The sequence below is a fragment of the Bos taurus genome, chromosome 28 (genome assembly GCF_002263795.3).
Source record: "Bos taurus isolate L1 Dominette 01449 registration number 42190680 breed Hereford chromosome 28, ARS-UCD2.0, whole genome shotgun sequence".
Lineage (NCBI taxonomy): Eukaryota > Metazoa > Chordata > Mammalia > Artiodactyla > Bovidae > Bos > Bos taurus.
The window spans coordinates 13587751-13610053 of record NC_037355.1 but is presented as its reverse complement, the minus strand read 5'-3'; the positions used below and the strand labels follow the sequence as shown (position 1 = coordinate 13610053).

At 55.2% G+C, this 22303-nt stretch overlaps 1 protein-coding gene across 7 annotated transcripts in view; it reads left to right on the top strand.

The window, feature by feature from the left end:
* Positions 1-22303, top strand: part of RASGEF1A (RasGEF domain family member 1A) — a 45321-nt gene that overhangs the window by 20965 nt on the left and 2053 nt on the right. For 3 of the 7 annotated variants that reach the window (XM_059882500.1, XM_059882499.1, XM_059882501.1), the window contains exons 2-13: positions 7509-7709; positions 10016-10138; positions 12109-12246; positions 12575-12796; positions 13285-13359; positions 13675-13767; positions 14201-14303; positions 14388-14467; positions 15101-15292; positions 15621-15744; positions 16154-16226; positions 18563-18700. In XM_059882500.1, the coding sequence (XP_059738483.1) occupies positions 7515-7709; positions 10016-10138; positions 12109-12246; positions 12575-12796; positions 13285-13359; positions 13675-13767; positions 14201-14303; positions 14388-14467; positions 15101-15292; positions 15621-15744; positions 16154-16226; positions 18563-18644 (1500 nt within the window). In that variant the 5' untranslated portion in view covers positions 7509-7514 and the 3' untranslated portion in view covers positions 18645-18700. 7 annotated transcript variants of the gene reach the window in all.

The following is a 22303-nucleotide window of genomic DNA, read 5'->3' as shown; positions in this document are numbered from 1 at the left end:
TTTGGCATCGCTGTCTTCATTGCTCTGCAGGCTTTTCTCTAGTTGTGGCGAGTGGGGGCTACTCTCTAGATACAGTGCAAGGGCCTCTCATTGCAGTGGCTTCTCTTTTTGTGAAGCACGGCCTATAGGGCATGCAAGCTTTGATAGATGTGTCTCATGGGCTCAGTAGTTGCGGTTCCTGGGCTCCAGAGCACAGACCGAGTGGTTGTGGCACACGGACTTAGTTGCTCTGTGGCATTTGGGATCTTTCTGGCCCAGGTATCAAACCCACATCTCCTGCATTGGCAGGTGGATTCTTTACCACTGACTCATCAGGGAAACCTCTAATAGTCGTTTAATTAAAGTCTACTTTGTCTGATATGAGTATTGCTACTCCAGTATTCTTTTGATTTCACTTTGCATGGAATATCTTTTTCCATTCTCTCATTTTCTGTCTGTATGTGTCCCTAGATCTGAAGTGGGTCTCTTGTAGACAGCATATATAGTGATCTTGTGTTTGTATCCATTTAGCCAATCTGTGTCTTTTAGTTGGAGCATTTAATCCATTTATATTTAAGGTAATTATTGATATGTATGATTCTTGATCTGTATTATTCCATTTATATATAAGGTAATTATTGATATGTATGATTTCTTAATTGTTTTGGATTTGGTTTTTTTTTTTTAAGTTTTTTTTCTTCCCTTCCTCTTTTGTTCTCCTCTTTTGTGATTCGGTAACCATTTTTAGTGTGGTGTTTGGGTTGCTTTTTCTTTTTTGTGTGTATATCTATTATAGTTTTTTTGGTTTGCATTTCCCACCGAGAGAAGTTCCTTTAGCATTTATTGTAAAGCTGTTTGATGGCACTGAATTCTCTTAGATTTTGCTTGTCTGTAAAGCTTTTGATTTTCTGTTGAATCTGAGTGAGAGCCTTGCTGGGTAGAGTATTCTTGGTTGTAGGTTTTCCCCTTTCATCACTTTAAATATGTCGTGTTACTCCCTTTTGGCCTGCAGAGTTTCTGCTAAGAAACCAGCTGATAACCTTATGGGGATTCCCTTGTATGCTATCTGTTGCTTTTCCTTTTTTGCTTTTAATATTTTTTTCTTTGTATTTAATTTTTGTCAGTTTGATTACTGTGTGTTTCAGCACGTTCCTCCTTGGTTTTATCCTGTATGGGACTCTCTACACTTCCTGGACTTGGGTGACTGTTTCCTTTCCCATGTTAGGGAATTTTTTTTAATCTCTTCAAATATTTTCTCAGGCCCTTTATCTTTGTCTTCTTCTGGGATCCATCTAATGTAAATGTTGGTGTGTTTAATGTTGTCCCAGAGGTCTCTGAGACTGTCCTCAGTTCTTTTCATTCCTTTTACTTTTATTGTGTTCCATGGAAGTTATTTCTGCCACTCTTGACTTCCAGCTAACTTACTCATTCTTCTGCTTCAGTTATTCTGCTATTGATTCCTTGTTATGTATTTTTCATTTCAGTTATTGTGTTGTTTATCTGTTTTTTTGTTGTTCTTTAAATCTTCTCTTTGTCAAACATTTCTTGTAATTTCTCAGTCTGTGCTTGCATTCTTTTTTCGTTGCTGTTGAGATTTTGCATCATTTTTACTGTCATTTCTCTGAATTCTTTTCCAGGTAGTTTGCCTATTTCCTCTCATTTAGTTGTCCTTGTGGGGTTTTCTGTCTTGCTCCTTCATCTGCACCGTATTTCTTTGTCATCTCATTTTGTCTTACTTCCTGTTTGTGGTCCCCTTTCTGCAGGCTGCAAGATAGTAGTTTCTCTTGCTTCTAGTGTCTGCCCCCTGGTGGATGAGGTTGGTACTGGGGCTTGTGCCCGTTTCCTGATGGGAGCCTGGTGCCTTCCCTCTTGGAGCTGGGTCTTGTCCCTCTGATGGGCAGGGGTGTGTTAATAAGTGGTGTTTTGAGATGGCTGCGAGCTCAGTATGACCTCAGGCAGCAGGTGGCGCTGTGCTCCTGTCTTGCTGGTTGTTTGGCCTGAGGTGTTCCAGCGCTGGAGCCTGCAGGCTGTTGGCAAGGTCAGGTCCCTGACCTCTGCCTCCCCAGAAGAGTGTCCAAGATCCCTAAGTGTGTCTTGCCCAGGTTCTTGTGGAGGTACTGCTTTGGTCTTGGTGTACATAAGACCTTGTATGTGGCCTCCAGGAGTGGAATCTGTTTCCCCCAGCCCCATGGAGCTCTTGTTACTCAAGCCCTGCTGGCCTTCAGGGCTCAATGCTCTGGGGGGGTCTTCCCAGTGCCAGACCCTCAGACTGTCTTGGTGGGATGTGTTTAGGAAGGATCATCCCTATGTGGGTTTAATATTTTTGGTGCGAGGGCTCTTTTTAGTTTGGATGTCTGCCACCTCTTTCCTTGTGTATGCTGGCCGTGACGCACTTGATGAGACGTGTGACTGATGTGGTGGTGACCAGACCCTGCCCTGGGTGCTGAGCAGGGCCTCCCCTTGCTGTGGCTGTCACTGTCCTGTGAGGGTGGGGTCTCCTCCCCAACTGTTGCTGTAGAAGCCCCTGGATCTGTTGTTGATCTGTTTCTTAGCTGTGTTTCTGATCTTTTGTGTGAAGTAGGGAGGGTTGGAACACGCCCACTGGGAGAGAAGTCACTGAGTATGGGTTCCCTGGAGCAGTTCACCCATGAGCACGCTCTGTTGTGCCCTCTGACCCATGATGTGAGCTCTCGCATTACACTGTAGTTGGTACTCCTCTCTTGCATGTGTGCGTGCTTAGTCGCTTCAGTCGTGTCCAACTCTTTGCGACCTCATAGTCTGTAGGCTGCCAGGCTCCTCTGTCCATGGGATTCTCCAGGCAAGAATACTGGAGTGGGTTGCCACGCCCTCCTCCATGGCAAGACCCAGGCGTCTAACTTGAGTCTCTCACGTCTGCCTGCATCGGCAGGCGGGTTCTTTACCACTGAGCCACCAGGGAAGCCCCTACTCCTCTCGGCCCCACCTTAACCCTGTGTGCACCGGCAGTTGGCCCTGGTGTCTCTCAGGCGTTGTTTTCATCAGATTCCCCCTAGGGCCTGAGGCTGCGGTGTCATGCACTTAGACCTGCTTGTGGGGACAGCTCAGACTCTGGCCTGGCCCAGCCCCCGGGTGTGCAGCCCACGAGGCCACAGGTACTAAAGGTAGACTCATCTCCAACGTGGGAGCACTGCGTGTCTGTTCAGATGTTCCGGAGGCACTGAGTTTACAAAGCAGGTTGTGGGGATGTAAATCTGTAGTTCGCATAAGGAGAGATTTCAGCTCTTCTCTCTGGCACAGCCCTTGGGGCTCAGTGGTTTCAGCCCCACCTCTGCATGTGGACCCCTTGCAGGCATCTGCTCCCAAGGCTGCCCCGGAGCACCCTCACCCATCCAGGCAGGAGGGGACGGACACAGTGACCAATATGGGGACACGTGCTCAGTCCAGCAGGAGCAGGAGCCCCTCCTAATAGCTACAGTACTCCTGATTGCAATTCCTCGTGCTGTGAGTTCCCTCCTGAGACAGGAGCCCAGATTTCCTGGTGCTCTGCTCTGAGTGGCTCCTGCCTGAGAAGAGGTCCAGTCAGGGGCGATGGACACACAGGTGTGTGGCTCTTGCTGGAACTGAGAGGAGGGCCTCACGTGTAGGAGCAGGAGGGACCACAGAGCGGGCTGGGACGGCCAGCAGAGATGCCAGGCAGAGGTCTCAACAGGGGTGGTCCTGCCATCATCTCCATTTGACAGCTGAGGAAATCAAGGCTGGTTAGATTCGTCTAGGAGCAAGGACCTGGCCTGTTGCAGAGCTGGGATTCAAACCCAGGATCTAAACTCCTGTCCTGGAAGACCCAGTCAGGGAACCTGTCTCCTCCCACTTGGCACTGAGCCTGGAGACCCTCCCGAAAGTGCTTATGACCAGGCAGGGATGGGTTCTACTGGGGACTGGGCAGGGGCCAGTAAGGAAGGACTCTGGGGGGCGGTCGTCAGGATCCACAGGGCTCAGTGTACAGAGGAGGGGGAGGAGGCTTGTGGTCAGGGAGATCTGGCCCCAGGCTGGGTCCTAGGGTAGGGGACAGGCTGGAGGAGTCCCCTGTGGGCTCTCCCAATTCCCTGAGAGGTTTTGGGCCTCTACCTCGAAGCCCACCTCACAGGTGACTTGCTGGATGGTGGCCATGCTTCTGTCTGCAGAGCCAGCACCTGTTTATCGTGCCTTTACGCATGCATGCTAAGTCTTTTCAGTCGTGTCCAGCTCTTTATGACCCCATGGACTGTAGTCTGCCAGGCTCCTCTGTTCATGGGATTCTCCAGGCAAGAATACTGGAGTGGGTCACCATGTCCTTCTTCAGGGGATCTTCCCCACCCAGGGATGGAACCCAAGTCTCTTACATCTCCCACATTGGCAGGCGGATTCTTTACCACTAGCCCCACCTGGGAAGCCTATTTTGCCTTTATAAAAAGTGCTGATTTCAAAACTCAGCTTCTTTGCACTAAAAAAGAAAAGTTAAGATAGATGTGCCATTTAGAAATGTTATCAGATAGTTGACAAATGTGTAGAATGGAAAGCGAGTCCCCTCCCTCCTCTGCTCCCTTGCAGTAATCTCTGTGATGAGCATGGCCAAGGGTGGCTGGATGTCCTCTGTGCATTGATGTGCGTGTCACGGTCACTGCTGATGTCATTTAATGACTGATATGGGGTCTTGTGCACCTGGTGAGTCCAGTGGTGGGGTCACCACTGTGAGAGGGGTCACCACCCCAAGCTGGAGGGATGGGCCTCACCCAGCTGCTCATTCCCATGACCTCCTGGGCTGTGCGTAGGCAGGTGTTGGGACACAGTCTCTGGGGGAACAGAGACCCTCACACAGGTGGGGAGCCTTGGGGTAGGAGCAGCATGATGAGTCCAGGACACGTGGATGAGGGCCCCACCCCTGGGTAGGTGACTCCACCCTGAGCGTCTGCCCCTCATCTGTCAAGGGAGACAGTGAGTGCTGAGGCTCCCAGGGAGTGGTGGGCTGGTGCCCAGAGTAGAAGTCGCCCCATGGCCTCCTGCTGGACTCGTCCATCCCCTTATGGGTGGCAAGGCTGGGGGTGCTGAGTCCCCAGGCTGGTTTCCTACTGGCTCCTGACCTCCTAGCCCCGGGGCAGGTGTCCCTGCAGGTGGCCTTGCCCTGTGGGCATCGGGTGGGGACTGTGCAAGTTAGCAGAGGGTATCAGCGTGCTCCCTCCATAGCACCTCCTGACCAGAGCAGCCTACTCCCTCCACAGGTGAGGGGCCCGGGGCTCCAAAAACACCATCACTGATGACTGAGAAGCTTGGGGTCAGGATGTCCAGCTGACCACAGTTACCAGTCTCAGGTCACCTTTTGAACCCAGAACTGTGTGATCGTGGGAAAGTCACCCCACAGCGATGGCCCCTCAGCTGAAGCTCTGGGGTCCAGGTCCCCTCCGGAGCTAGTGACAGCAGCAGAGCAGCCACTAGGGCGTCCACTGTTTCCTCCCCCAAATGATTCCTGAGTGTGGCTACGGGCTGGGCTCCAGCCAGACAGGAAGACGTTGAGGTGGGTGATCAGGCACTTCTCGCCTTGTGGGTCGGCAGTCCAGGGATTAACCCAGGGGAGCTTCCTAGAGGTGGTGGCACCTAGGCTGGACTTGGAAATCCTAGGGTTTCCTCAGTTGAGTTCCTTCTTGTGGAGCCTCTCATTCATTATCTGAAAGATGAAGAGTTTGTCCGAGTCAGTGATTATTTGACTTGAGTGGTAAAGAAGACCCAACCCAAATTTTTGACCCAGTGTGGCCTGGGAATGTTCATTTTAACATGGGTTGCACTGTTAAACAATGGGTTGCATGGGAGTGTGCTGTGAGTCTGAACCCATGGAGCAAGGGCGGCACGGAGCCTGGGGGGACAGGCTTGGCACTGTCCTGGCCTTGGCCCCGGGGACTTCCCTTGAGCACTTGCCCTCATCTCAAAGGATGTTCTGCGAATTCTAAGGTGACCTCCAGGCGTTTGGCAGGGAAGCCAGTGTCGTTTGACCCAGGGCCCCTTTCACCCTGGTGTGAGGCTCGGCTTATGTGCTGTGGGGCGGGAGCGGGTGCTGCTGGTAAAGCCTTTGGAGGGGTCCTTTGTGGCAGTAAAGTAATTGTGGCTGCTGTTTGCTCTGCACGGTGGGGAAGCTGAGGCCGGAAGGGCTCCAGGGCTGGCCCTGGTCCCAATGAGAGAGCAGACCAGGTCCGGTTGAAGGCGTCGTCCCTGGCAGGTTGGCCCTGGGGGCTCTTTCTGCTTCCCAGGGCTTGGAGAGGTCAGTGTGGCTGCCTGGGGAGCTGGGCGTGGGGTGGTAGCCCCTGCCTGCTGGTGACCCGAGAGGGTGAGACCTGGCTACAGTCCCCGCAGAGGCAGGAAGGGCCAGCTCCTCCACCCCTGCTTCAGTCTCCCTGTCCTGCCTGGGGGGACTAGCCCAGCGGGTGGGGTAGGCCCCCTCCACCTGTCCAGGAAGTAGGAAGGAAAGTGTACCCTCGGGCGCTGGCTCCCGAGCCTCGGGCTGGCAGGTGTGTACCCGCTGACACCGCGGAATCGGCTGCCTGGGCCGAGAGGAAACTGAGGCACAGAGGGCTGCAGAGTGTCCCAGGCCTCAGGAGAGCCTCCAGCAGAGCCTGGCTGCCGTGCGAGGGGGGACCCTCAACCTGTCACACTGAACCCCAGACTGCTGCCCAACACCCGCGTCTAACAGTCATTTCAGATCCAGCGAGTCCAAAGCAAGTTCCAGGTCTTTCCCCAGACCCCACCCTCAGAGCCCTCCCCCATGCCGGTCAGTGGCTCAGGTCAAAGACCAGCCATCCCAGTGTCCAGAGCCGACCCTGCCCCACTCCTCTGTCACCTGACCTGGGCCATCTCTTCCAGGGTTTTGTTATGGCAAAGCCCAGACCAGTTGGTTTTCAGATCTCTCCCTTGCTGGTCTCCACACGGCGGCCACAGTGACCCTCCCCCCCAGTCAGGTCACTCCTGTGCCCGGAGCGCCCACGCCTCCTGGGTCACTCACTGGCTGTACCCTGGGCCGCCAGTGTGTACGGTCAGGCTGGTCACTCCCCAGACTACTCTCCTGCTGATCCCCTCCCGCGCCCTGGCCTCAGGACCTCGGCACCGGCTGTGCCTTGTACCTGGGACATCCCTCTTTTATGCCGGAGGCCGCACAGCTCACGCTCGGTCTGCCTCAGGGCCGCCTCCCTGCGGCTGCCGTGGCCACCCCTACACACTTGGTGTTCCCCTGGTGCTGTTTTTACTTCTTCCCCATGGTTTGTCTTTTCTGCTGGGACGGAACCCCAGGAGGCAGAGCGCTCTGTGTCCAGGTCTCTGGAATGAGGCCTGGTATGCACAGAGCAGATGCTGAGGAAATGTTTATCAGACACCTTGATCGGTGGCTTCAGGGCCGCTGAGGAGCCTGTTCTCTGCCTGCGCTGACATCTGATGACCCCCTCCCGGCCGTGCTGGGGCTCAGGCCCTCCCGGCGGCTGGCCCTCAGGGCGGAGGAGCCTTTGATGTCTGACCGCCCCATTCTTTCCTCCCAGGAAACTATGCCCCAGACGTCCGTGGTCTTCTCCAGCATCCTCGGGCCCAGCTGTAGTGGACAGGGGCAGCCCGGCATGGGGGAGCGAGGCGGTGGGGCCGGCGGCTCTGGGGACCTCATCTTCCAAGATGGACGTCTCATCTCGGGGTCCCTGGAGGCCCTGATGGAGCACCTGGTCCCCACAGTGGACTATTACCCTGACGTGAGTGCCTGTTGCCCGGCGGGGACGGCCACGGAGGGAGGCCGGGCCGGGGAGGGAGGCCGGGTCAGAGTGGATGGAGCCGCGGGGGCGGCGCAGGGCGGCCCGGAGCCCTGCCTTCCCCTCCCCTGCTCCCCCGCCCCGCCCATCTCTGCCCCTGCTGCGCCCAGGCGAGTAGGAGGTGGCCCTGGGGGAGAAGAAGAGGCTCAGGGGCAGGCCGGTGCCGCGGGGTTCCGGGGAGGGTCCAGCCAGCATGGGGCCTGTCTCTGAGCTGGGAAGCTGACTTTGTTCCCGAGCCGCCATGCTTCAGAATGACTTCCGCTCCCGCAGCCTACAGACCTCAGGGCACCTGCCCATGCAGGCAGGGCGGCCCCAGGCCTCCCCGTCACTCCAGATGACGTTGGCACGTTCTTGGAAGCGTGAGAGTGTCCCCTGTCGTGTGTGGCTTCCCTTCTGCTGCCGGTAGTGACCACTCATGGTGGAGTGGGCTTGCTCCTGGCTCCCTCTCCAGGCGCCCCTCCGTCCTGGGGGCCGCGTCACACACGGGGCTGCAAGGGAGAGTGGGGAGCAGCCGCCCCCTCCGCCCTCCAGCTGGGCTTCCCGGCTTCCTGGCCCACCGTCACCTGTCAGGCCGCCTCCCTCCTTCCCGGGGTTCTATCCACACCTCTGTCTGTCCATCCATCCACCCCCCGTCCTCTAGGGGCCCGGCCAGGGCTGCTGTTGGGGGTGCAGGCATGGCAGCCGAGGTTCCCGGCGGCAGAGCCAGGAAGAGGGGACCCTAGGCCGTGAAGAAGCCCGGAGCGGGGCTACAGCCCCCAGGGGCAGGGACCTCCAAGCCCCGTGCTGGTCTGTGCCACAGTGGCCTTGTGTCCACGTGGGGGGAGGCTCCCCTCTCAGCCTGTCCCAGAGGAGCCTCTTCAGCCAGCTCCTCCTGTGTTGTCCCCAAAACACTGTGCTCCAGGGTCCCAGCCTGAGCACCAGGGGAGAGCAAAAGGTGGGTGGTGGCAGAATGGGGTCCCTCTGGTGAGCACCTGGGCTCCCTGCCCTCTCACGCCCCTGCCCTGCAGACCCCTCGGAGACGCCAGCTCCTGCTCTGGGCTCTCCTCTGCCCTTGGCTAAGAGTTCCCAGATGTGGCCGCCAGGCGCCTTTTTTCACATTCAAAGCCTTCTGCTTCCAAGGGGTCCTTGAGGATCTCACGCTGACCAGCTGGGACCCCAGTGTCTGTGTGCTGCACAACCTGGGGACAGGAAGTGGGCAGTTTGGAGTTGTTGGGAGTGGAGGTGGTGGGGGCAGGGGGAGGGTGCTGGTAGAGGATCCCCTGCTACTCCAGGGAAACCCGCCTCTCCCGGTGGCCTCTGAAGGCTGTGTGGGGACCATGAGGGCCTGAGGGTGGAGCCTGGTTCCAGGAGCTGCACACCCAGCACACACGGCCCGGATGGCGTTAGGCTGGAGCAAGGGAGACCTGCTTCTTTGGGCCTAGAGCTGGGGCGGAGGCTCCCGGGCCCCTCAGCCTGCAGCAACCAGGTTGGGGTGGATTACTGTCTGACTAGAGTCCCCGGGAGAGCCCCAAGCAGCCTCCCCACCCCCAAGTCCTCCCTGTCTGCAGGCAGGGGCCTGGCAGAGTCCACATCGGACAAAAGCTTCTGAGAGCCCTGGGTCCTGCTGCCTCTCAGACCATGAGCACCCCGCAGCCTGCACCAAGCCCGGTGACAAGGACATGGACGTGGGACTGGGGGGTCCTGGTGTGGCAGGTGGGGGCGAGGCCCGCAGCTGACTGGTGACGGGGGCTTGCAGCAGTTTCTGATGTGGGATCCTGGGGCCAAGGAGAGCCTGCCCTGCCCCACAGATGAGACCCCCATGTACCCCCCACCACCCAGGCCCTGCCTCACTGGCCACTGAGCATCTGGCACAGAGCAAGCTTGGCGCCTGGCCCAGGGAGCACTGTGGCCTGGGCAGCAGGCCCTCCCAGGCCCGGAGGGTCCCCCCAACATGTACTTTCGGATTTAGTTCCCAGCGTGGGGTCGGGCAGTGGGTAGGGGAGCCTCCCAGCAGAGTAAGAGCACTGGGAACTGAGCTCGTCAGGGGAGGTGGTGGAGAGCCGCTACCAAGCGGGGTTTCGTCTGTGCCGTGCCTGGTGGGCAGGATTGGGGAGCAGTGAGGAGGAGGAAGGGCATTCAAGGTGAGCTGAGCTACGCAGCTGATGCTGGGTCTGGGGGGTGGCTGGGCCAGGGGGCAGGGTCGGCCGCGCCACCCCTGGGGGCCACACCGGGCCTGACTCCCTCGTCACTCTCTCCATCTCTGTCTTCAGAGGACGTACATCTTCACGTTTCTCCTGAGCTCCCGGGTCTTCATCCCCCCTCATGACCTGCTGGCCCGCGTGGGGCAGCTCTGCGTGGAGCAGAGGCAGCAGCTGGAGGCTGGGTCCGAGAAGGTAAAGCAAGCTCCTGACCGTGCCCATCTTGCTCGTGCTTGGGCAAGAAGCTGGCTCAGGATGGGGCCTGGCTGAGCTGGCCAGGGCCCCTTCCTGTTGGGGGCAAGTCTGCTTGTCTGGCCTCCTGGCATCGCTGGAGTTGGGCTCCCTGGGGGTCTGCAGGGGCGCACGTGGAGCACACTCCCAGGGTGCTGGAGGGACTGTCGCTGGTGGGTGCCCACGCCCCTCCCGGTGGAGGACCACAGTGGACGGCTCTCCTGCTCCAGAGGGAGAGTCCGGCTACAGCTGGTGGAGAAGGCTGGGTCACCTTCTGGGTCACTGCCCCTGCTAAGGAGGGTAGGGTGCGGCACCCTCAGGCTGGAGTTTGCAGTGACTCAGATAGGGTTATCTGTCACTGTCATGTCTTCTGACTGAGTCAGGCTTTGGGTGGTCAGGATGGTTAAGAAATCACAGCTTATCCCTGAGGTCCTGGGGCAGAGGCTGGGGTGTGGATTTCAGAAGCCCAGGGTCTGGTACAGAAGCAGAGGTGGCAGGCAGACTGGCAAAAAGCCGGCAGGGCCTGTTCCCAGTGACCTGTCCCTCCACCTGGCCGGGCCTTCTGCCACCAGAGGTTTGCAGCGAAGGCTCTTCCGAGTCTCCCCTCGGGGTTGCTGGGCTGGGAGGAGGACGGGCACCTACTGCAGCCTGGGGACCAGGAAGGGCTCCTGAAGGCATGGGTGGAAAACAGCCAGAACAGGGTGAGTGGGAGATGGAATCTGATGTTGAGGGTCAGCGAGGGGTCAGTAGAGGCCTGAGAGGAGCCTGGGGTGAGCCCACCAGCCTTGTCTGGGGTGATGTGCAGGGCGGGGCCTCTGAGGAGGGAACGCAGGCCTCCTGTTCCTGCTGAGTGTGGGTGCAGCGGGCACCTGGGGGTTCTAAGCAGGGTCTCCTGAGGTGCCATGACTGCTGTGTGTGGCTGGGGGAGGAGGCTCTGAAGGGCATGGGAGTCACCACCAGGGCATGGGCAGGGGGCGAGAGTGGAATCAGTGGGCTAAATAAGGCCGGCGTGGGTGGACAGGGACAGGCAGGTGTAGGGGTGGGCAGTGGGGTCATGAGGGGGCCAGGCCCCGAGGGCAGGCGAGGCCAGGATGGTCCAGGTAGGCACAGGGAGCTGGTCAGGGGCAGGCAGGAGCCAAGGTGGGCCCAGGAAGGGTTTGGTGAACCTGAGCGGGGCTGGGTACCACGCATCCCGTACCCACTTCTTGAGCTGTGTATGCGTGTGGACCTGGGGAGAGGACGCCTGGGGTGTCTGCAGTCCTTCCTGGCACTTGCCAACCTGCTTTTCACTGAGAGAAGGCAGTTTCTTGCTTAACATTCGTGATTCTGCTTGGTTTTCATCATTTTTTAAAAAATTATTTTGTATTTTTGGCTGTGCTGGACCTTCATTGCTGTGAGGTTCGTTCTTTCCGTTACGGCGCATGCGGGCTACTCTCGAGCTGTAGCGTGCGGGCTTCTCGCGGTGGTGGCTCCTCCTGTCGCGGAGCACGGCTCCAGGGTGTGTGGGCTCAATAGTTGTGGCTCCCAGGCTCTGGAGAACAGGCCCAGGAGTTGTGGTGCACGGGCTTAGCCGCTCCGTGGCATGTGGGATCTTCCTGGATCAGGGATCGAACCTGTGTCTTCTCCACTGGTAGGTCAGTTCTTTACCACTGAGCCATCAGGGAGGCCCTTCATTGTGTTTTTTATGGGTAACTTCTAATTACAGCAAATGAAACTAGTTTTCTGTGTCATGGTGGTCCTTTGAAAATGAATTTAAGTGGAGAGAGCTGGTGTCAGGGGAATGGGAAGTGAAGTGGAGAAAGACAGAACCACAGGTGGACGAAGGCAGCGGGGGTCTGCCCCTACCCGGTAGCCCAGTGTCGGGACAGGGGATGCAGGTCCTGTGGGGATGGGTGGGGGGAGCCACAGACCTCACTTTACCCGCCCTGACCCAGGCCAAGCTGAAGTCCTTCTCAGCCAAGATCGTGCAGCTGCTTAAGGAGTGGACGGAGGCCTTCCCCTTTGACTTCCAGGACGAGAAGGCCATGGCTGAGTTGAAGGCCATCACCCATCGGGTTACCCAGTGTGATGAGGTGAGGTCTCTCTCAGACCCTGGCAGGGTGCCTTGTCTGGGGGAGCTTTCTACGTGGTCCCCTCGGCAGTCACTCTCCTGGAGAGGGCTGCCGGGCCGCCCCATTTGCCTCACCCCCACGGGGGCAGCTCAGCTGGCCAGCAACACACAGGCCTGCCCTCGGCATCCTCTGCACATGAACACCCTGTGGCTAGAGTGGGAATGGCCCAGGCCCCCTCCTCCTGCCCTGTGGGTGGGTGCCTAGTGAGAGGTAGGTCCCCAGAGATGAGCTGGGTACCTCCAGGGGGTCCCTCCAGCCCACAAGTACCTTCTCCACCCCCACCCCTCAGGAGAACGGCACTGTGAAGAAGGCCATCTCCCAGATGACGCAGAGCCTGCTGCTGTCCCTGGCTGCCCGGAGCCAGCTTCAGGAGCTGCGGGAGAAGCTCCGCTCACCGGCCATGGACAAAGGGCCCGTCCTCAAGGCCAAGCCTCCAGCTGCTCAGAAGGACATCCTGGGTGTGTGCTGCGACCCCCTGGTGCTGGCCCAGCAGCTGACACATATCGAGCTGGTTAGTGTGGTGAACACCCTTCCAGTGCATGGCTGGGGGGGTGGCATTCAGATGCTCATCCTCTCACCACTCCCACAGGGTGCGGCAGGGTCTCCCCTGCTGGTCAGACTGGGGTGTCAGGGGGAAGCCCGCACGGCAGCTTTGACCACTGCCTCTGGCAGGTGTCTACTTGAGCAGCTGGTTGCCCGGATCACGGCAGCCCCGTGTTCATGGCAGGGGCTTCCAGGGGCAGAACTCCTCCCACCAGCTCTGGTCCCCTAGTCCTGCCTGCGCCCTGGGCTGGGCAGGTACCCTGCATGTAGCAGCCGTGGCCCTGAGGCTTCTGCACACAATCCTGTCCCCCTGCTCCCAGGGGCGCCTTCCAGACCCATGGGGTACTTCTAGGGGGCCTGTCCACTGGGCACTCTGATCGAGGAAGGGCCGTGGCTGTGGTGCCTGCCCAGGCAGATATGGTCACCCCTCCTGTGCTGTCTCCCTGTTCCCCCCAGGAGAGAGTCAGCAGCATCCACCCTGAAGACTTGATGCAGATTGTCAGCCACATGGACTCCCGGGACAAGCACAGGGTGAGGGCAGAGGGTGCTCTGGAGGGGGGCTCACAACTGATGCTCCTGGGTCTGGTCTCCTAGCACCTGCTCCAGGGGTGGACGATGGCCATGCAGGGTGATGTATGCTGGGCGGGGGGTGGTGTTCCCAGAGGCCTCCAAGCTGATCCCTGCAGGGCTTGGGGGGATCCCCTGGGGCCCGTCCAGCAGCCCCACTCCCCTCCCCTCCCCGCTTTCACAGTCTCCTCTCCCGGGTCCTTGGTTCTGGGGGTGGGGGTGGAGCAGCACCCACTGGCAGGGTCCTTGGGCTCCCCCTGACCTGCCTTGTCCCCACAGTGCCGAGGGGACATGACCAAGACGTACAGCCTGGAGGCCTATGACAACTGGTTCAACTGCCTCAGCATGCTGGTGGCCACCGAGGTGTGCCGGGTGAGTGCTGCATGGCGGCCCCGGTGGGGCGCAGTCTCCTCCTGACCCCACCGTGTCCCCTGAAGCTCTGCCTCCCCTTTCCCGCAGAGGATGAAACTTTCTAAGTGCAGACAGGAAACTTTTATTGCCGGGGCCTTTGAAGTACCCCACCCCCGCCCCAAAGTGATGACTTAAATTACAACAGTGACCCACTGTGGAAGCACCCTGACGTGCCCAGCATGGTCCCCTCTGCCTGCCCTCCCCTCCCGCCCCTTGGCCCAGCATCAAACCACCACGGCCTCATCTCCTGCCTTTGCAGCCTGGGCATGTCCCCTCACCTGGTCCCACAGCTCTGTGGGACAGGCAGCTCCCCATCAGGCTGCCCTTCGGGGGCTGGGGCTGGAGGGGACAACCCCCAGTGGGGCCCAAGCTGAGTGGTCTGGCTGCCCTCCAGGTAGTGAAGAAGAAGCACCGGACCCGCATGCTGGAGTTCTTCATTGACGTGGCCCGAGAGTGCTTCAACATCGGCAACTTCAACTCCATGATGGCCATCATCTGTGAGTGTGCGGCCCCCGGGGTCCCCCTCCGGTGCTGCGGGGCCCGCCTCCCCCCGCCCTCACCCTGCCTGTCACCCCCCGCAGCTGGCATGAACCTCAGTCCTGTGGCGAGGCTGAAGAAAACGTGGTCCAAGGTTAAGACAGCAAAGTTCGACGTCTTGGAGGTAGGCGTCAGCCTCAGGAGGGGGCTCCCATCGTGCTTTGGCCCCTGTGAAGACGTGCTGCCCTGAGTGCCGTCTGGTGTCGGGCGTGTCAGCAGGCCTGGCTGCACTGCCCCTGGGAGGCGGGCGGCCCACGCATCCTTGGCTTCGGGACTTCAGTCAGAACTGGCACTGCCTAAAGCAGAATTCTGGGGAGAGATTGGTAGGGGTTTGGCAAAGGCAGGCCGATAGCCCCAGGCTGGGCAAGGTTGACCAAGCAGAGACTGGCCTGTTCCCTGAAGTCCTGGGTCGTCTGGGTGGCCCAGGGGCTGGCCAGTGAGTGTGCAGCTGGTCAGGTTTGGGGCTGTGGGCCTCTGCGAAAGGGCAGAGGAAGGTTTTGAAGGTTAAGACGCATACTCAGGAGGCATAGAAGAGGTGTGAGCGAGCTGCTGAGACCTCTCCAGCTCTTCCTGTGATGCTCGGACCCTAACCCAAAGGCCTAGCCTGGCGCACAGCCGGGACCCTCTGCACTTCCCCCGCTGTGCTCACTCCTGGAAACAAGGGGCTGCCCAGAGCTGGTTCCTGCAGAGGGTGTCCTGAGCAGGTCTGAGGGCTGTGGAGGTACAGTGCCCACCACGTCCTCCCGTCTGCCCACAGCACCACATGGACCCGTCCAGCAATTTCTGCAACTACCGGACAGCCCTGCAGGGGGCCACGCAGAGGTCCCAGACAGCCAACAGTAGCCGGGAGAAGATCGTCATCCCCGTGTTCAACCTTTTCGTCAAGGACATCTACTTCCTGCACAAAATCCACACCAACCACCTGCCCAATGGACACATTAACTTCAAGGTTAGCTCAGTCCCGTGCCCTGTCCCTACCCAGGGAGGGTCATGGCTACCAAGTGACCTCCAGGTGTGTGGTGGCCCTAGCTCTGGGTGGGTGATCTGGTTACATAGCTAGGAGACACAGGCTCCTGGGGAGTGAGGTCAGGGTGTGTTCTGGTTGGTGGTGCTGTGCTGTGTGGGGGGGCCCTTCTGGGGTCCGAGTTGGCTCTGTAGGGCTACCATCCTGTCTCACTGGGACCAAGAGGGTGAGCAGCAGACTGAAAGCAGAGCCTACGTCCCCTTCCCTAACCAAGGTTTTCAAGCTTAAGGTGCCAAATCTTCTGACCCTTCAGAAATTTTGGGAGATCTCCAGGCAGATCCATGAGTTCATGACATGGACACAGGTGGAGTGTCCCTTTGAGAAGGACAAGAAGATTCAGAGTTATCTGCTGACGGCTCCAATCTACAGCGAAGAAGGTGAGCGCCCCTCGCCCCCGCCGCCCAGGCACACACTGTAAAAGTCACTCTGACTTGTGGTTATTCCCATGCTACGCTGGGGAAGCTCAGCTCTCAGGGGTGAGTGCATGAGGGTGGGATGCGAGCGGATGGGAGATGAAGGACAAGAAGAGATCGGGCTCCTGAGAGCCAGGATGGGGCTGGGTCAGTGCTGCGGAACCAGAGAAATCTTAGAGTCCCCAGGAAACTGGAGCCCCACACAGCAGACCCCTGGGGACCATTCTGGGCCAGATGTCACTGCCTGCTTGGTCTGGGAGTTCCTTCCTGGGCCTCACTCCACCCTGGAAGGGAGGGTTTGAGAAGGGTATGTGTGTCAGGCGCAGACTGACCGTGTGTGGACATGGCTTCTGAGGGTCTTCTTGTCTCTCAGCTCTCTTCATCGCCTCCTTTGAAAGTGAAGGTCCAGAAAACCACATGGAAAAGGACAGCTGGAAGACCCTCAGGTAGGAGAACTCCAGGAGCAGTCTCGTGACCCGACCAACCCCCATGCCCGAGTCTACAAGGAAGGGAAAGGATGAGGTGGGGGAGCATCCCTGAGGACCTGGGGTTTGAACTCCCCTGATCCTCCCTCCATGGCCGGTTCCTGGCAGCCAGACCTCCCCTAGTTGCACAGGCCCGCCCGGGGGAAGGGCTCGTGACCGCCTGACCATTTCCCCATTCCCTGCCCACCTTTAGGACCACTCTCCTTAACAGAGCCTGAAGGCACGGATGCGGCCTGCAGATGCTGGATGAAGCACACTTATGTACTGAGTTTTAATCTTGATTGATATGGGTTGAGATGAGGAGGCCTCACTGGTTGGGGTCCATTTTGTACATAACTTTTATGAAGAAAAAAATAATTATTTCATGCATCAACCTTTGGCACTTAACAAAGTTCTTTTGTTTACTTTAACAGGGCAGGGCCCTGCTTTGGGGAGGGGTGGGGAAAGAGTATCATGGGAGATGGTGTCCATGATAACATCTTATTCTAATGAAATGTAGATTTTTATTTTCTACTTTTGATTATTAACATCTTACAAAAAAAAAAAATATTTAAAAAAACCCAACCAAAACCAACGTGAGCCCTGCCTCCTTTCCAGCCAGTGTCTCTGATGTCGGGGTTAGTGCCTTAGAGGGTACTGAAGGCCAGTCTCGCCCGCAACTAGGCTGCTGGAGGCGCCGGGGAAGTGCTGCCATCAGTGCCCAGGCCTGCGAGGGTCCGGCAGGAAGGGCTCGGGTGGCCAGGGGGGTCTCATTTGCTTATTTCTAGAAGTGCACCTTGAACATGGGCTTTCCAAAGTTTACATTTTCATTTTCCTTTATCAGGGATTTATCGGAGTCAGTGGGGAGGGAAGGGGGAATACCTGGCAGTGTATTTTCTGTTGGAGTATGTCTGGCAAATTACTCAACTACAGAGAAAATCTCAATGTAAGGAGGGGAATCATGGAATTGTCAGTTTTCCAGGCTTAGCCGTAATGAAGTAAAAACACAGTACAGTGAAGGATGGGGACACTCACTGAAAGCCACCTTGAAGTCCAAGTACAAAGTGAAAAGAAGCAACTTACAAATCAGGACCCTCCTTCCCTCTGGGCAGGGGGCTCCCCTAGTGGAACTGAAACCCAAAGTTAGCCAGGCCCGTATCTGCTGGAGCCCATGCACATACAACTGCCCAACGTTTGGACTTGTTTTCCACACCAAGACTCGAGGCGTGCACTCCATTTTCTGTCTGGCTTCCTGGCCGTGGGACCATGACAGCCCTGCTCCCTCCAAGGCCAGAAGTGGGCAGTCCATGCTGACTGTCTCCCTCTTGGCGGGCTTTCATTCCACCCAAGCATACCTGGAACCCTCTCTCTCCGCACATGGCTGGCATTCGCCAGAGCCTCCAGCTGGGAGGCCTGGGTGAGGACGGATCTGTTAGTTGCCAATTCCCAGAACTCCTGGGAGAGCCTGGAGATGTGATCTGCTGCTGACGTCGCCCTCAGCCCCGGGTGGAGCAAGGATATTCACACTGTATTGTCACAGTGGTTTTGCACTTTTCAGATGTTCTAGATAGTACATACTGTATACTGATAGTACATATTGCTTTATGTATTTGAAATAAAGGTTTAAAAGTTGAGAATCTATATTTGGAATACAATGTTAGAACCTTTTTCATCCACGTGTTAAGGAGCTTCCACATCAATGTGCACTTCACTGGGTTATCAGTTCTAGTACCGACCTGCCACAGTGTCTACATTTGCTATTTTGTTTTTCCAATTTGATACATACCCCAACTCTGATGTTTTGGTATTTCGAGATGAACTCTGAGTATAAAGCTGTACCATAATGCAGGATGTCAGCTACTGGTGTGACTGGACGTACTTGCATCAATAAAAGAACATGTTGCTCCCCTTGTTTGCCTGTTCTCTGTGTGCGGCTGTGAGGATGGTGGCTCTGATGCTGGCAGGAGGCACAGGGATGCCTGGCCAGAAGGGAGGATGAGATGCCAGGGCCACCACGGCCTTTCAGAGATGGAACAGGAACTCTCACCTCCACATTCTGACAAAGGGCTTTTCAAATAATGCAAAACAAGAAAAAATTGTACAAGAGTCAGGTTCTATCCTGCTTTCCTTAAAGACAGATCCAGAAGGATATCACTAGCAGCCTTGAATTACGTGGTCGTGTAAGTTCAGGGCCTACCTTCAAGACTGCCAAGGTTCCTTTATTGCAGGGCGGATAGGAACCTTTGGTGTCCATGGGGGCTGGGGGTGTTGGGGTGCGCTGGCTGATGTGCTTCTCCATCGCGGTTCTTCTGTTTCAGTTGGTCGTGTTCAGGAGTGCTAAAGGAGAGAGGGTTGTTGAGGGGCACACAAGAGCTTGTGGAACTGAAGGAAAAGAAGTGAGATGCTGCCTTTGTCTGGATGTCTCACAGCCAACCTGTCAGGTGCCCAGGCTGGACGAGGTCAGCTGCGCAGACCTGACACTGCTCCTCAGAGCCAGCTCATTAAAGAGCGCTGCCTGCAGAAAACTTTCTGTGCTGGGGGGGGGGGGGGGGGGGCGGTGCTGAGAGGGGATAGAGTTAGCTCAGCCCATTAAAGAGTGCTGCCCGCAGAAACCTTTCTGTACTGAAGGAGCTGCTGTGCTGCGTCATCATCCACCAGTATAGTTGGTCACCAGGTATGCTGAGGGACTGGCACTGAAATGTGGCCAGTGCAAGAGGAACAGAACTCTGACTTATTTACATTTAAATAGCTAGTGGCCACTGTACTGGAGAGAGGCAAGGCCTGGCGGACCTCGTCACCTGCTGCCCCTCCAAGTGCCTTGTGGAATAGACAGCATGCGATAGGGGCTTGGGTGTTTGTGGAGCAAATGAGGACCCCTGTAAGGATTCCTAAGTGAGTTTTGGATCAATGAAAACACTTTTTAGGTCTTTCCACTCAATGGCATCCTTACTTTCTTGGTATAGTTAGTCTTGGAAGTTACTACATACCTCACCTGAAGGAGGAGCTGCACCTCACCTGGTCTGCATCTTGGAGCTTGAACTGGGAGTGGGAGGCGAGCTGGCTCGGTGAGCCACGGCACTGTCCTTCACACATGGGGTGGTGCCCTCCAGGCAGTGCTTCTCAGGGTGTTGGTCCCCACCCAGCAGGAGCAACAATGGGAGACTCAGGTATGGATCTACAGCAACAATGTTAAGGGAATAATGTTGTCAAGAATAAAAGAAAATATCCATCAACAGATGCATAAAGAAGTTGTGGTACATATATACAATGGAATATTACTTAGCCGTAAAAAGGAACAATATTGGGTCATTTGTAGTTAGTTATGTGGATGAACCTAGAGTCTGTCATACAGAGTGAAGTAAGTCAGAAAAAGAAATATTGTATATTAACACATATATATGGAATCTAGAAAAATGGTACTGATGGGCACATTTGCAAGTCTGACAGAGAACAGCTGTGTGGGACGACTTGAGAGAGTAGCACTGACATGTATACACTGCCTTGTGTCTAACAGACAGCTCGCAGGAAGCAACTGTGTAGCACAGGGAGAGAGCTCAGTGCTCTGTGAGGACCTGGAGGGCTGGTGTGGGGGTGGGCAGGAGGGAGGCGAAAGGAGGAGGGGATACACGTATACATATAGCTGACTCATTCTGTTGTACAGCAAAAACAATGACACATTATAAAGCAATTATCCAATTAGGGCTTCCCTGGTGACTCAGTGGTAAAGAATCTGCCTGCCAATGCAGGAGACGCAGGTCCAATCCCTAGTCTAGAAAAATCCCCTGGAGAAGGAATTGGCAGCCCACTCCAGTATCCTTGCCTAGGAAATCCCATGGACAGAGAAGCTTGCTTCCAAGAGTCGCAGAGTCGGACATGACTTAGCAACTGACAACAACAAATCCTCCATTTAAAAAATTTTAAAAATGGGAGAAAAAAGAATATAAGAGAGTTAAGCACCTGCCCTTTTCTGACAGCATGAAAGACTTAAATGCTTCAGTTCAGTTCAGTCACTCAGTTGTGTCTGACTCTTTGCAACCACATAGACTGCAGCACGCCAGGCCTCCTTGTCCATCACCAACTCCCGGAGTTCACTCAAACTCACGTCCATTGAGTTGTGATGCCATCCAACCATCTCATCCTCCGTCGTACCCTTCTCCTCCAACCTTCAATCTTTCTGAGCATTAGGGTCTTTTCAAATGAGTCAGTTCTTTGCATCAGGTGGCCAAAGTATTGGGAGTTTCAGCTTCAGCATCAGTCCTTCCACAGACTATTCAGGACTGATTTCCTTTAGGATGGACTGGTTGGATATCCTGGCTGTCCAAGGGACTCTCAAGAGTCTTCTCCAACACCACAGTTCAAAAGCATCAATTCTTCTGCGCTCAGCTTTCTTTATAGTCTAACTCTCATATCCATACATGACTACTGGAAAAACCATAGCTTTGACTAGACAGACCTTTGTTGGCAAAGTAATGTCTCTGTGCTTTTCAATATGCTGTCTAGGTTGGTCATAACTTTTCTTCCAAGGAGCAAGTGTCTTTTAATTTCATGGCTGTAATCACCATCTGCAGTGATTTTGGAGTCCAAGAAAAAATCTGTCACTGTTTCCACCGTTTCCCCGTCTATTTGCCATGAAGTGATGGGACTGGATGCCATGATCTTCGTTTTCTGAATGTTGAGCTTTAAGCCAGCTTTTTCACTCTCCTCTTACACCCTCCTCAAGAGGCTCTTTAGTTTTTCTTTGCTTTCTGCTATAAGGGTGGTATCATCTGCGTATCTGAGGTTATTGATATTTCTCCCAGCAATCTTGATTCCAGCTTGTGCTTCATCCAGCCCAGCATTTGTCATGATGTACTCTGCATATATGTTAAAGAAGCAGGGTGACAATATACAGCCTTGACATACTCCTTTCCAAATCTGGAAATAGTCTGTTGTTCCATGTCCAGTTCTAACTGTTGCTTTTTGACATGCATACAGATTTCTCAGGAGGCAGGTTAGGTGGTCTGGTATTCCCATCTCTTTCAGAATTTCCCACAGTTTGTTGTGATCCATACAGTCAAAGGCTTTGGCATAGTCAATAAAGCAGAAGTAGATGTTTTTCTGGAACTCTCTTGCTTTTTTGATGATAGCAATTTGATCTCTGGTTCCTCTGCCTTTTCTAACTTCAGCTTGAACATCTAGAGTTCATGGTTCACATACTGTTGAAGCCTGGCTTGGAAAATTTTGAGCATTACTTTGCTAGCGTGTGAGATGAGTGCTTAAATGCTCACCTACTGAAATTGACTGATAAACCTAGGCAAAACTTTAACATCCAAGGCAGAAACTCATAGCTTTAATTTTCAGTCCACAAGGGGGTCAGAGAAGAAAGTCCAGAGCCTGCTCTAGAAGGGTCAATAGGAGATCTTAGGCCATAAAGCTGACATATCAAAGAGCCATTCCTCAGCATAACAGTGAACTTGAAATAAAACACTCCTACTCCAATCCCACCAAGATGCTAAGGAAGACTGCCTGTTTTGAACCTCAGCACTCCATGGGAATGGGGAGAATTTACCCCTGATAATTGACAACCACAAACCAGTGAGTTTCACAAAGTTTAACAGCACAAACCACACTGGTCAAAAAAACTTCAAGCTCAGAATTTAGTTTAACATGGCCCTGAACTGGTATTGTCCCTAAGTTACCCAGTGGAAGCAAAAGTTCTGTCTATATTCTAGTTGGAAACGTCTCTCCTTAGCTGTGTCTAATATACCATTAAATCCACCTACTAGATTTAAAAAATTTTCATTTCTAGATGCTCTATTTGGATAAATTCTGTATAAATTACCTACTTATGCAGATGCTCTATTTTTGTCCAAATCTACTTGGACAAAATCCTGGATAAATAACTGGAATGTAACACAGAAAGGCAAAGGTTGGAAAATATGAAACAGAGTTAACATATGTTATTAGAGTTACAGAAGGAAAAAGAATGAGGCAGAGACAATGAAAATGTAATAGCTGAGAATCTTTCAGCTGACAAAAGACAATCCAATTAGCCCAAAGATTCTCAAGCAGGATCAGAA